The sequence below is a fragment of the Syngnathus scovelli genome, chromosome 13 (genome assembly GCF_024217435.2).
Source record: "Syngnathus scovelli strain Florida chromosome 13, RoL_Ssco_1.2, whole genome shotgun sequence".
NCBI lineage: Eukaryota > Metazoa > Chordata > Actinopteri > Syngnathiformes > Syngnathidae > Syngnathus > Syngnathus scovelli.
In genome coordinates, this window is record NC_090859.1 from 5,732,375 (window position 1) to 5,746,957 (window position 14,583).

At 42.7% G+C, this 14,583-nt stretch overlaps 1 protein-coding gene and 1 long non-coding RNA gene across 6 annotated transcripts in view; one reads left to right on the forward strand and one right to left on the reverse strand.

Annotated features, from left to right (window-relative positions):
- LOC125979243 (uncharacterized) overlaps positions 1 to 11,549 on the forward strand; it is a 31,060-nt gene extending 19,511 nt beyond the window's left edge. The window contains exon 2 of the long non-coding RNA XR_007485267.2: positions 10,973 to 11,549. This is a non-coding gene — a long non-coding RNA (uncharacterized lncRNA). The remainder of the gene's footprint in view (positions 1 to 10,972) is intronic.
- The window catches only part of dcc (DCC netrin 1 receptor), a 260,988-nt gene that overhangs the window by 171,090 nt on the left and 75,315 nt on the right, over positions 1 to 14,583 (reverse strand). For all 5 annotated transcript variants that reach the window (XM_068652676.1, XM_049737164.2, XM_049737161.2 and 2 more), the window contains exons 3-5: positions 10,996 to 11,283; positions 5,851 to 6,001; positions 4,965 to 5,101 (exon numbers count right to left, since the gene is read on the reverse strand). In XM_068652676.1, the coding sequence (XP_068508777.1) occupies positions 4,965 to 5,101; positions 5,851 to 6,001; positions 10,996 to 11,283 (576 nt within the window). The remainder of the gene's footprint in view (positions 1 to 4,964; positions 5,102 to 5,850; positions 6,002 to 10,995; positions 11,284 to 14,583) is intronic.

Consider the following 14,583-nt stretch of genomic DNA (forward strand, 5'->3'; position numbering starts at 1 on the left):
TCAATGAAGGTGCACCTTATAATCCAGTGCGCCTTATAGTGCAGCCAATGCTATATTTTTTATCTATTTGTCTATCAGACTATGTTTAAAATTCACTTTCAAAGAAACCTTTTTACGAAAAACTCTCTCTGCCTCACTTAAATTGCTCTTGTCCAGACACCTTATCTTAGCTTGTTTTGCTTTAGTCGTTAAATAAAATAATTAGTGCAACCTTATTTACCATTGTTTTGGTTTCCTTTCTGCTGGCCTCGTACTGCCAATCAGGAAAAATTGCACTCTGCTTGCAAAGTCAAAGTCAAAGTGAAAGTCAGCTTTATTGTCAATTTCTCCACATGCCAAAGACACACAAAGAAACCGAAATTTCGTTCCCCACTATCCCACGGTGACAAGACATGGCCCACAATAGACAATCAAGTAAAACAAATAAACAACAGCGTGCTGAGTAAATAATGAATAAATAACACAACAAATAAATAAATAAGAGGAGCAAAAAGGAGCAAGTGAGCGTACAGCAGACATTCTAGAAAAATAACGCAACAGTGCCGCACGCTACACAGAAGGGGGTAGCGAGTTCAGGGTCCTAACAGCCTGGAGAAAGAAGCTGTTGGCGAGTCTGGTGGTGCGGGAGCGCAGGCTCCTGTACCTCTTCCCAGAGGGCAGAAGGTCAAACAAAGAGTGAGCCGGGTGACTCACATCACTCGTAATCGAGGTTGCCTTGCGGGCGAGATGGGAGGTGTAAATGTCCTTCAGGGAGGGGAGCGAAGCACCAATAATCTTGCCAGCCGTATTCACTATGCGCTGCAGGGCCTTCAAGTTCTGTTCAGTGCAGTTACCACCCCAGACAGCGATGCAACTGGTGAGGACGCTCTCAATGGTGCCACGGTAGAATGTAGACAGGACTGCCTGAGGAGCACATGCACGCCTGAGCTTCCGCAGGAAGTACAGGCGGCGCTGAGCTTTCTTTGCCAGTGACGCGGTGTTAGCGGACCAGGAGAGGTCCTCACTGATGTGCACCCCCAGGAACTTGGTGCAGCTCACGCTCTCCACCACAGCATCGTCGATGATCAGCGGCAGGTGTGTTGTGTGACCCTTCCGGAAGTCAACAATGATTTCCTTGGTCTTATTGACGTTCAGCAGGAGGTTGTTGTCCCTGCACCACGTGGTCAGAAGGTCAACTTCCGACCTGTACCGAGTCTCGTCGCCCTTCGTGATGAGACCCACCAGAGTCGTGTCGTCAGCAAACCTCACTATGCGGTTGTCGCTGTAGGTCGCAGTGCAGTCATGCGTCAGCAGGGTGAAGAGCAATGGACTGAGCACGCAGCCCTGGGGGCCCCCCGTGCTCAGCGTGATGCTGGCGGAGATTTTGTCGCCAACACGCACCACCTGAGGCCTCTGACAGAGGAAGTCCAGTAGCCAGTTGCAGAGGGAGGTACTGAGGCCCAGCTCGTCGAGTTTGCAGATGAGTCGCTGCGGCACAATGGTGTTGAAGGCAGAGCTGAAGTCCACAAACAGAAACCTCACATATGAGTCCTTTCTCTCCAGGTGGGTGAGGGCCGAGTGGAGGGCAGAGCAGATGGCATCCTCAGAGGACCGTTTGGCACGGTACGCAAACTGGAAAGGGTCAGTGGTGGGGGGGAGAACGGATTTGATGTGCTCCATGACAAGCCGCTCAAAGCACTTCATGATGATGGGCGTCAGTGCCACGGGGCGGTAGTCATTGAAGCAGGACGGTGCAGGTTTCTTCGGCACAGGAACGATGGTAGCAGCCTTGAAACACGAGGGGACGATGGCCTGCTGCAGGGAAACGTTAAAGATGTCTGTGAAGACACCCGACAGCTCCCCAGCGCAGTCCTTCAGCGCTCGACCCGGGATGTTGTCAGGGCCCGCCGCCTTATGGGTGTCAATAGCGGCAAGCGCCCTCCTCACTCCGTCGGCAGAGAGGCGCAGGGGCTGCACGTGTGGGGGGGGAGTGGTCTTCAGCGGGCAAGTGCTGTTCTGGGCGTCGAAGCGAGCAAAGAAGCGGTTTAGATCGTTCAGCAGACGGACGTCGCCCTCACAGCTCCTCGGTGCGGGCTTGTAGTCCGTGATGGTCTGAATGCCCTGCCAAAGGCTACGTGCGTCCTTGCTGTCCTTGAAGTGGGTGGAGACCTTGCACGAAAACGCCTTTTTCGCTTCTTTGATGCCTCGGGACAGGTCGGCCCTCGCTGTCCTCAAACCAGGCTCATCCCCCGCTCTGAAAGCCTTGTCCCTGGCCCTCAGCAGTCTGAGGACAGCCCCTGTCAGCCATGGCTTCCAGTTCGCGCGAGTGACGACGGATTTTGAGCAAGTCACATCATCGATGCACTTTGTGATGTAAGAGGAAACAGAGTCAGTATACTCCTCTATGTCCGTCCGATCGTTGTAGGTGGCTGCCTGCTTAAACAAGTCCCAGTCAGTGGTGTCGAAGCAGTCACGAAGTGCATCGGAGGCACCCTCAGGCCACACCCGAACCCGCCTCCGAACCGGCCTGGATGCCTTTACCAATTGTCTGTATGCGGGCAAAAGCAAAACGGTGAGATGGTCAGAAAACCCAAGATGGGGGAGGGGGGTGGCTTTGAAAGTTCCCTTATGCGCAGAGTAGACTAGGTCCAGGAAGCTGTCTCCACGTGTCGGAAAAGTAACATGCTGGTGAAGCATCGGGAAAACAGACTTCAGCGAAGATGGTGAAACCGTCAGGGTGCGCTGTCTGCTGTTCACTGACAGCCTGGTACAGTTCACCAAGCGCCGCGATCCTGTCGCCTTCGATGTTGGAAGGCGGGATGCATACCGCGACTAGCAGAATCGCGGTAAATTCCCTCGGCAGGTAAAAAGGACGGCACTTGATGATCACAAACTCCGCAAGTGGCGAGCAGTGCTTACATACCACCACAGAGTCCCGGCGCGATTCTTCTCGGATGTAGACGCATATTCCACCTCCTCGCAACTTTCCCCCTCGTACAATGGCACGGTCCGCCCGATAGCACGCTAGCCGCTCCAGATGCACGGCAGAGTCCGGAATGTTGTCAGTCAACCAGGTCTCGGTGAACACGAGCACACAGCAGTTCCGCACCGTCCGGTTCGTAGACCTCAGCAGGCGAACGTAATCCATTTTGTTGTCCAGTGATCGAACATTCGCCAGAAGAATGGAGGGCACCGCCGGGCGCGCTGGGTTGGCCGCCAGCCTGGCCCGGAGGCCTCCGCGCTTGCCCCTCTTCTGCCTCCTCGCACACCATTTCCGACGGCTCCCAACCAGGGGAGGAATAGCGGGCGAGGTCGGCGACGTTACAGGACGTAGCAGTCCGAGCGCCTTTAATGTCACCGCTTCAAACGCAGATAGTTTACCTGACATTAACAAGCTATTCTCATTCAGACAGAATATTTTATGTTGTACCACAATAATAAACAACTAGCTTGTAAATAAAAAAGCTCAAACAAAGCATCTTATGACTCTTAAAATAACATTAATTAACATTAATTATGCGTGGCGCCTGATAAAATTGTGTTTCGTCTCTACCGCTACTAGTGGCACTTGTCTTTGTCCTTGTCTGTTATTTATCCTTTTTAAATTTGGCACTTGTATTCTTGCACTCTTGTACGCTGCTGTGACAAGTAAATTTCCCCACTGTGGGATGAATAAAGTTCTATCATAATTCATATCATAATTAATAAACATTAATTATTAGAAAATCACTGAAATCATAGAAAAAAACATGAAGGATCGATACCAGTTGTTTGTTATCCATGTATTAACAATACTCACATTAGTATTGATTCTATCAATATTTGTATCGATCTGCACAGCCCTTGTTCTGGTTGCGTTCAGAAATTAATCGCTGGGGAGCGCAGCACTCTCAGAATTGTCAAATTGAATATCCCCAAAAATTTTACGTTCTTCACTCTTTCTTCCTCCCAAGGCACACACATGAGAGAGTACTGTGGGCTTGTGAAGTCCAGGTAGCTAGAAGTTTTTGAGAAGTGCCGGTACTCCACACCGCTGTGTACTAGCTAACTTAAAGCAGTGAATGTAGCCACAGTTATGAGTGTATGTGGACATTATTTTGTGAGGTGATAGCATTACGAAAGTGTGTGTGTGTGTGTGTGTGTGTGTGTGTGTGTGTGTGTGTGTGTGTGTGTGTGTGTGTGTGTGTATGTGTGTGTGTGTGTGTGTGTGTGTGTGTGTGTGTGTGTGTGTGTGTGTGTGTGTGTGTGTGTGTGTGTGTGTGTGTGTGTGTGTGTGTGTGTGTGTGTGTGTGTGTGCGTGCGTGTGTGTGTGTGTGTGTGTGTACACCTGAGTGCTGAATGCATCTAAGGCCACAAGCAGCCAAGAGGCACTCAGACAATAAATGCAAACTTATTTTATTTACGATAGCCTCCTGAAGCAAACACAAGGTTTACATTACATATTTTATGACACCATTTGATATTGGGATGTTATTCTTTTCCCCCAGGATATTCTTCAGTGTAAGAGGAATTTTCCCCGGTGGAGGGATAAAGATTACTTTTTGCTATATTTTTCTTTCGTGTTATATGTTAGGGATCTGCAAGTGTTAACAGTTTCTAGTTGGGATTAGTTTTGTTTCTTCCCTTGGGGGCTTTCAAATGTGAAACAACCTTTCACTGGATGGATATCATGACTATTTCTTGAGTTTTTTAGGATTGTCGTTGAAGTAAGTTTTGTTGGACTACCATTATAGGACTCCTTGGGAATAGACCTTGATCCCCCCCAACCCTAATTCACTGGCTGAAATTATGTTTTACTGAGTATGTGAATGAAAATGTAACACTAATTCACTAAAGCAATACGTTTTGGAACAAATTACGGGATGCCTTGTTCAGGGTTCTTGCGCCATATTCTTTCTCTATTCATATCCTATTTTCCCAGCTTATCATAATGTTAACATCCAAAATAAACTGAAAATATAGTCAGATAAAAAGTAGTTTCTCACCCAGCACACTCAGTTCTGCACTTGCAGTGATGTTGTGGTTCTTGTTGGCAGCAGTGCAGGTGAAACTGCCAGAGTCGTCATCGGTGACACTTCTGATGATCAGATTGCTGCCAGCCAACAGAGAATACTTCTTATTCCTACAGGGAGAAAATAGTTTGCATTAGTTTATGATCCCAAGTTGCATGTGCACTATTTCCCCACAGTTCTCTGTTTTGTCTGCCCATCTACATTTTTGGGCTCATAAAGGAGGATACTGGTTGACATGAGGAAACATTATTTAAACTGTTAATACGGTGATAAAATTTCCATTGGTGCTCACACTCCCTTGGAGGTAGTTCATTCTCTGCAAAATTTCTCAAGACTCCTCACGCTTTTGTGTGTTGATTATCTCTAGCGCTGCTTCAAGTAGAGCAGTTCAGAAACAATGTTTTGGTCAGAGCAAAACTTACCAAAACAAGCTGGATGAGCAAAAAATGTCTGTAGCTATCGGCACACATTACCGTATTTTTTTGACTAAAAGTCGCTCCGGAATATAGGTCGCATTCGCCATAAAAAGTCAAAGTCAAAGTCAAAGTCAGCTTTATTGTCAATTTCTCCACATGCCAAAGACACACAAAGAAACCGAAATTTCGTTCCCCCCTGTCCCACGGTGACAAGACATGGCTCACAACAGACAAACAAGTAAACAAGTATAACAAAAGCGTGCTGAATAAATAATGAATAAATAACACAACAATAAATAAATAAATAAGAGGAGCAGAAAAAAAAAAAAGGAGCAAGTGCGCGTACAGCAGACATTCCCGAAAATAGCGCAACAGTGCCGCACGCTACGCAGAAGGGGGTAGCGAGTTCAGGGCCCTAACAGCCTGGAGAAAGAAGCACATACCATGTTTGGATCACTTCTTCACCTCTCCGCCACTGAATGCTTGGAGTAGGGTAGCCAGTGGCAGAACATTCCAGAACGGCGTCAGAACCCAGCAGAGCGGTTACTCTCAAAGGACGCTGGAGAAACTGCAGGTTTCGGTTTATACCAGGCTCTGCGCGAAAGAGATGGAGAAAGATGTAAACATTGATGTCAAGACTAAAACAACAGTTTTGATACGGTATATTTGTTCTCAGTGTAATTGACGAAAGAATAAGTTGCCCCATTTTAAGTGTTTGTATGAAAGCATAAAATATACAACTTTTCTCATCAGTAAGTGCTTTATATAGAACTTTCCTTGCCTGAGGGAACCTCCGATGTCTTAAGCTGAAGGATTTCAGACATCTTGCCGCATATGCAAAGTTTTTCTTCAGCATTTCATGAAATATTTGAGCAATAGTACATTTCACCCCCCCCTTTAGACAGACAGACAGAGAGGGGATGGATGATAGATAGATAGATAGATAGATAGATAGATAGATAGATAGATAGATAGATAGATAGATAGATAGATAGATAGATAGATAGATAGATAGATAGATAGATAGATAGATAGATAGATAGATAGATAGATAGATAGATAGATAGATAGATAGATAGATTTCCTGAACATCTTGTTTTCATTTGTTTGAAAAGTAGATTTATTTGCAACATATTTTACTCAACAAAACAAAATAAATGAAGAAATAAGAAATTAAATTAAATTAAAAATAAATGTGTCAGCAGTATTTCATGGCAATTTAACAATCTTAAACCAATGTTCATAAAGCCAATCAAGCTTAGCCAGGAACAAAATGTAATCAGAAGATTTTACTCTTGTAATTACAGTGACATACTAAAAAAATATCACGCATGCTATGTCACTGTATGAAAGGCAGAAAGCAATACATACTAGAAGACACATGAACACAGTTACTGTATAAAAGAATAGCACCATTGACTCCATAATAAAAATATTAAAAAGTAAACTGCTTTAATACCAGTAACCTCGATCATATATTGTGTTGCATCGAATACTGGAAAAAAATACAGACAAAAAATATAAACAAATTATCATTGTATTAGACTTTCCATCTTTCAATGGTTTTTCATTATCTACTGAAAATTCTCATATCAGGGGCATCCGAAGTGTCCTGTATTTTTCATGTAAACTTTTGACAGCTTCTCAGCCCTTTCACTTTTTATACATCTGCTATCCACACTTGAGAGATGTATGCTGGAATTTCCACTGACACTCTCCTCACCCAGTTTTCTGGGTTTGCGCATTGTTTTGACTTCACACTCACCCATGCACTCCTCTTTCTCCACAAGCATTTATTCTACCAACCTGGCATGCATCCCTCCTACGCCGCTCACTTGCCCTTCGCAATTCATTATCTTGCTGAATTATGTTACCTTGTTAGGTTTTGTGTCCACTAGCTTCTCAGGATGAAGTGCAAGCCAAACAATAACTAAGCAGTATATGTCCACAAACATTTTGGGGGGAATAAAAAATAATTTACATGAAAACATTTTTTTTTCCTATTGTTTCATTAAACCTTTCATAGGATGATGGTTCACTCCTTAGTTTCATTGCTCTGCATTGAAGGCTTGAATAACTTAGCTATTACAGTTGACGCCTCCTCTTGCCCAATGTCAATTGGGACAGGCTCTCGCGCAACCACAACATAAATAATGAATGTCATAAAAATATTAACCATTACAATTTTCTTATTCTCAACTGATTGACTAACCATTGTTAAACACACATTGTCTTAACTCAAAATCATCATTTTTGATAGATTCAATCCTACTGCACAGTATTTCAGATCTAAGGGGTTATGTAAAGTTGAGTTGAATTGTGGTTGATATGCTTGATGTGTCTTTAATTTCTACAACAAAGAAGAATGGAAAGACTGTGGAATCATGCTAAACTCCTGAAGAGCTAGCAATGAAAATAAAAAGCTCATGAGGACCCTTATGAGACTTCTTTAAAAACATTATTATATCAGATTGGTTGTTAAAGAGAATGTTGACATATACGTCAATTAAAAATGGTGTTCCACAAAATGAGATGGTAGCGCCACTTCTCAATTCAGTTTCAGTCCCAAAACATGTTTTCTAACTCTGGCGGCGATATGAGCAAGACAATTTGGAGTCAGTGGAGGAATAGAAACGATCAAAGTATTGGTCCGAGAGGATTCTTGTGGGGTTCCAAATAGATGGGATATGTTATGTGTCTTGCTGGCCAAAAAAGCGAGTTAAGAGTTTTGGTGATACAGCTCAGCATTTTCCCACCATGTTTGATTTGAATTAGTCTAAATCAATGTAATAAAAGATTAAGGTTTAAGCTGTCACGTTCCTGCGTCACCTGACTTCCAGCCAAGCCTCAATCAAGTAATTACCAGCACCTGCTACAGCTCGTTAGGTCCCCCTACTTAAACTCTGTGTATTCTGCCAGTGGTTGTCAGTTTGTCTGCTTACCCTGCCCGTGACACCACTGCTCTTGTGCCCTGAACGAGTCCCATTGCCGACCGTGCTTGTGTTCCGACTCGCTTTGCTTGCTGCCAGTCCTGACCACTCCCCTGTTATTGACCACGTTCTGATCGCTGCCTGGTGATCCTCAAAGGGGGATCCTTCCATCTGTGGTCCCTTCTCAAGGTTTCTCATTTTCCCCTGGCAGGGGTTTTTTGAGTTTTTCCTTGCCCTTTTGGGAGCTTATGATCAGGGGATGCTTTGAGAATAATTGTCAATTTTGGCTATGTGAAGCCCTTTGAGACTGTTTGTGATTTAGGGCTATACAAATAAACTTGACTTGACTTGACTTGGCTGCCTGCCTTGACCACCTGCCTGCCTCAGACTACGACTACGCACTGTGTTTTGCTACTCAGCCACGCCATCCAGACCGCGAGTCCAGCTTTCCACTTCCCCTTCCCCCCTTTTCAATAAAGGTTCGTGCTGCATTTGGCATTTGGTTGCCCTGTTCCTGACATAAGAGCTAAAATGCATCTTTCTAACCATCGACCCACTAATAAAAACAACTCATTTAACTCAGTTCAGAAAAAATGGGGCTTTCTGTTTTTTCATTTGAACTCTTGAATAGCAACTGTTTGCCGTACTGCACCTTGTCTTTTGTGCCTTTGTGCCAGAACTTTAATCAGTGCCAGAACTTTAATCAGTGTCATCATCAACAAAATCATAAAAGAAGACGAGAAGAACCCCAGATTTGTTTTTCTAACTTCTTTCACTGATAAACAAGTGCACACACGCACACATGCACACACACACACACACACACACACACACACAAACACACATCAGTCTCCAATGATATGTGTTTGCCCTCAGATGGTCCCGCAAGCTGCACGGCTCTCTAAAGTACATCAAGAGAGAGGAATTTTCATCAGTAATATCGTGGCAAATAGCCACCAGCCCACCAACCCTAACCCTCAATAAGTTAGCACATGCACACTATTGGATAAACGTGGGATGTCAAGAATTTCAAAGTAAAAGACAAAAAGAGGACAAGATCATCAGCAGACACAAGCTGAGCCTAAGTACACAACAGGTGAAAAAAAAAATGTCGACGGAGCAGATTTCCTTGTTGGTCGCAGAATAAGGAGTGAGGGATCATAGAGATAATCACTGAACACAGTGTGTCTCTGATCTCTTCGCTGACACACAGAAAGGGGGTGACTCATGAAGGAATACTACAAAAAGACACAGAAAGAGTCAATTAAGGATTCTGTAATTAAATGTTTGTAAGAACTGTTGCTTAATGCAGTCTTGTTATTAGAGCACTACCGGAGTCAAATTCCTTGTTTCCTGATTCAGCTTGCCACGTCATTTTATGTGGCCGCGAAGACAAATTGTGCATCAAATTCATGTGTCAATAATAAAATTGCAAGAATAAAAAAAAAAAAATAAAAAAATAGAGATTTTGTTACTACAAGTATACTAGTATAATACTCGTCTCTGATTTCATCAGTCTGTTGTGTAGCCTATACTGCATATAATATGATGTGTTCATATATTTATTTGGGTTGTCATAATGGCCCTCCAAAGGAAACAATGACTACGATGTGACCCACGAAACAAACGAGTTTTACACCACTGATCTAAAACAACCTGCCTTCCCCAGAAGTTAAATGTCCATAATTTACCTCCAGGGAAAGAATACAATGTACAATTTGGAACCCAAATGGTGAATCAGAAATAAAATTAACATTGCCACGTATCCGGATGATAAAAACGGCCCACTTTATGTATATCGTATGTACATATTTATACCATATGTAGAAATGTGTGTTTGTGTGTGTGTGTGTGTGTGTGTGTGTGTGTGTGTGTGTGTCAGAAGAGTATAGAATGTCAAAGATTGACAAACTCCTTGCTTCTTTGAACTTGCAGACATAGCAATATTATATTCACTGTATGTATGTGCAGTAATTGTTTATTGAATTCTCCAGCAGTGAGAACAGAATCATAAGGGAAGTCACCTTCTTATCTGGATGCACAATTGGAGAAGCCCCTGCTGTTAACTGACCCCATTTGAAAGATATGGAAGAGAACAACACTCATGAGATAGTATAGTACAGACTGACTGATTGAAATACCGTTTGTTGTTTTTGCCTTCCCATGAAAAAATCCACTTTTGCCTTGCAGGGGACCATATGCACAATTAAATTTAGGACTTTCCCATGTATAAACGGGGTGGGATTAACTGACCATTAGGCCAGTTCAACAGGGGAAAATACAACATTTTAACCGAATGCTCGACTTTTGAATGACTTTTAAGGTCCCTCAAACAAGAGGGATTGTTAGATTAGGCCTCCTTGGCACACACAATTAGTTAGGTTGTTGTATGGTTTGACCTTTTCTCTTGCCGGGGCCTTCCCAATCCATGACACTCTTTGGCATGCTTACTGATTGAATTTTTGTAAAAGGCTTTCATTAAAGTCACATTTTGACCCTAGCATACACATACATCTGTGTTTAATATTGGCAAAATTTCTCAATATTTAGTTTTTAAATGCTTATTAATCAGCAAGTACTGTAAAAAAATGTGTGAACATCTGAGCCGACAAAGTGTCAATAATTGTATTTGCAGTGCATCAATGGTAGGGGCGTCACCTGGGAGAACCCGCAGCTCAGCATCTGTCCCCGTCCGTGTGCTGCCAGGGTTGTCTGCCAGACAGCGATAGGTGGCTGAGTCTGGAGGCTGGACACGGCTGACCTGCAACGAACCGGATGGCAGCACCGCCAGGCGAGAGGAAGGGTCAAATGTCATTGGCAGATCGTCTCTGTTTTTCTGCCAGCGGATGACGGGCGTTGGTTCCCCCGAGACCTCACAACGCAGCAGCGCTGTGTCGCCGAGGTACGATGAGACTGACTCCGTGGGGACAACCACTCTTAGCGGACCTGGAAAACAAAACAAGACAAAACAATTTATAAAATGTGAACAAAAAGCATTTGAGAGTTCTGCACCATTATTTCAGCATGAAAAAAAGTTATCGATTAACTGATTGTCTTAAACATCTCTTCATTGCAGTGTTTTTGACTGTATTCTTTTTGTGATACTAGTCAAGTTAGGTCAAATGCTGAAATTAACATGAGGAGTGGATAGAGCTGAACCTCAATAAATTACACTTACAAATTATTTGAATGATTAAATGTTTTTTAAGCTGCTTTGTCCATTAGTGTTTGTTTAACTTTGCAACAAAAAGAAAAAAATCTGCCAAAATCAGCTAAAGACAACAACAAAAAGTTGATTATTTTTTTGGAATTAAAAAAAAACAACAAAAAAACTAATATTTGCCGATTGGTCTTTATGAAGTTAGTCTAGCATACAGTTTCATCAATTACAAAGTGATAAATCAACAAGATAATTTTCCTAAATATGACCAGTTCTGACAAAGAATGTAATCATTTCTAGCATTGATAGACTAGTTTTTCAAATAATAATAATAATAATGATAATAATACTACTACTACTACTAATAATAATAATAATAGCGGCATGGTGAGGCGGCACTGGTTAGCACCTCCGCCTCACAGTTAGGAGGATGCGGGTTTGATTCTACCTCTGGCCCTCCCTGTGTGGAGTTTGCATGTTCTCCCCGTTTCCGCGTGGGTTTTCTCCAGGCACTCCGGTTTCCTCCCACGTCCCAAAAACATACTTGGTAGGCCAATTGAGCACTCCAAATTGCCCCTAGGTGTGAGTGCGAGAGCGGATGGTTGTTGTGGTCTGTGTGCCCTGCTATTGGCTGGCAACCAGTTCAGGGTATCGCCCAACTACTGCCATGGGGACAAGTGGTATAGAAAATTGTTGCATAGATGGATTGATAATAATAATAATAATGTTGTCACAAATAGTAACTCAATTAAACCTATCCATGCACAACTTAAACAGGGTGAAAGGCAACACATGCACATGCTGACAGTGTAGGGTTTCAGGTCAACAAGAATGAAAGAGAAAACGGAAAGGACACACAACATGTGTTGCAAGAAGATCATTTTTTCCAAACAGCAGGAAGATAAACACATACCAGACAAAGAGAAAAGGACAAGTCAAACATTATGGATGAACACTCTCGAGCCTGGTGTGTCTGGCACACCTGCCGCTTTCTGTCTGGTCAGATCCACTTCAAGAGCAAAGAGCCTGTGGCCACATAAACTCAGAAGCTGCCCACTGCCGGCCTCATTCTCAAAAGACTTAACTAAGTGTTGTTTTTATTTCATTGAGGCTGCAGGGTTCACGTTTTGAAACGGGGTGATAAACTGTGAACATTTTGCCATTTTGCTGGTTGCACATCAACCTCATGCTGAGAACTACTCCATGAATTTAGTGCCCCTGGTGACTGACGGTTACGAGCAAGTATTTTAAAGAACTTCTGCGCAGCCATTCATCCGGTCTTCCATTTTTAAGGGTCACGGGTGAAATGGAGCCTATCTCAGCTGACTTATGGAGAAAGGCGGGCTAGACTGGTTGCCAATAAAACTTGGATTCTAAAAACTTATTTTGAAAAGGTTCAAGTTGCTAGAGTACACAATGGATAAAAGCAGATCCAATTCTGACAAACTTTTGTAGTCTCATTTGGTACGCATTGCACAACTAAAATTTTGTTACAACTGCACAGACATTCCATTTTGTGGCTCAATTTGTGAATCAGGAAGGCTTCTGCTGACAAATATTGGTCTGAATGTATACTTTGATGCAACTTTGACACTATTACTACTTTGTTCCTGACAAACCTTAATGTTATTTTGTTGTTTTACCCAACAAAGGTTTGTTTTTCTTTACAACAGCAAGGTCATAGCGCTGCTATGACATCACCAGGAAAAGAGGTGACAGGGAACAATGTGACTTGCGTGTCTTATGTAAGCTCTGCTGCTGTCTGTTTGCATGTAAATCAAGTTGTGGCGCTAAGTTATGCACTAATATACACAAGAGCATACCTCCTCTGCGGACACAGATTTTAAAATAACCCTGCCAGCATAAAAACAGCTGTTTTCTTAAAGGTAAAGTTTGTCAGCTTTAACCAATATACTCCACAATGGAGTGTCATTGACAAAATAGCTATTTACATGTTTAAACTATCATTACCGTATTTTCCACACTATAAGGCGCACCTAAAAACCTCCAATTGTCTCAAAAGCCGACAGTGCGCCTTATAATCAGGTGCGCCTTATATATGGACCAATATTGAGCCACTGCAGCAGGTGTGTCCAAAGTCCGGCCCGCGGGCCAAATGTATATATCTTATATATGGACAAAGTTTTAAAATGGGCTATTCATTGAAGGTGCGCCTTATAATCCGGTGCGCATTATATATGGACAAAGTTTTAAAATGGGCCATTAATTGAAGGTGCGCCTTATAATCCGATGTGCCTTATAGTGCGGAAAATACGGTATCTTTCTCTTCTTGTGTGTCACATGTTAATATTTGTTTACTAATTATTCTGCGAAATCATGACCATGATCTGTATCTTCACAAAAATGATTATTATTAATGCTTAATAATGACATAAAATTATTAAGATTATTTCAAATAATTTGAGCAACTGTATTATTTCAGAACTGTTTATCGAATTGGTAGCGTTTCACATTAATCAGTACCCAAGAATTTAGTTTCATCTTCAAAAAAAAATGTAATAACCCCCGCTGTGAATTGATTGGGGGTAAAATGATCTGCAAATATATAGAGTTGCTGGTTTGTGGCACAGTTTTAGTTTATCAACATCTATCTTCCAGTTAAAAACAAGCTTACTTGCTCTTACTCTTACTTGCTCCCGACTCACGGTGTCTTTTGAACGACATGTCAACTCACTCTTGGTTCTGCCAGTGCCGGCCAGTGCATCCCTCTGATGTCAAAGATATCGAGTGCTATCATTGCCTCGCTCCTTCCTCGAGCGAATTTGGTGCTGTACGCGTGTGTGTGGCATGCTTCATGATAGCAGATATGCGAATCAATTGCACTTGCACACAAAAATGAGTGCCTCACCACTTAGCGTGATCTGCATTTAGGGATGGGTGGTCTTGAATAAAATCCAGTATTGGACAAATGTGGCAAATCTCCAATTTGATAAAATGATAAATGAATAATGCATTAAATTAATAAATCAAAATAATAATACAGCTAAGTTGTGAAATGAACTTGGTAAATGTATAAACATGTAGACATTGTTAGTTTTATTTTTCAATGTTTACGTTTTTTACGT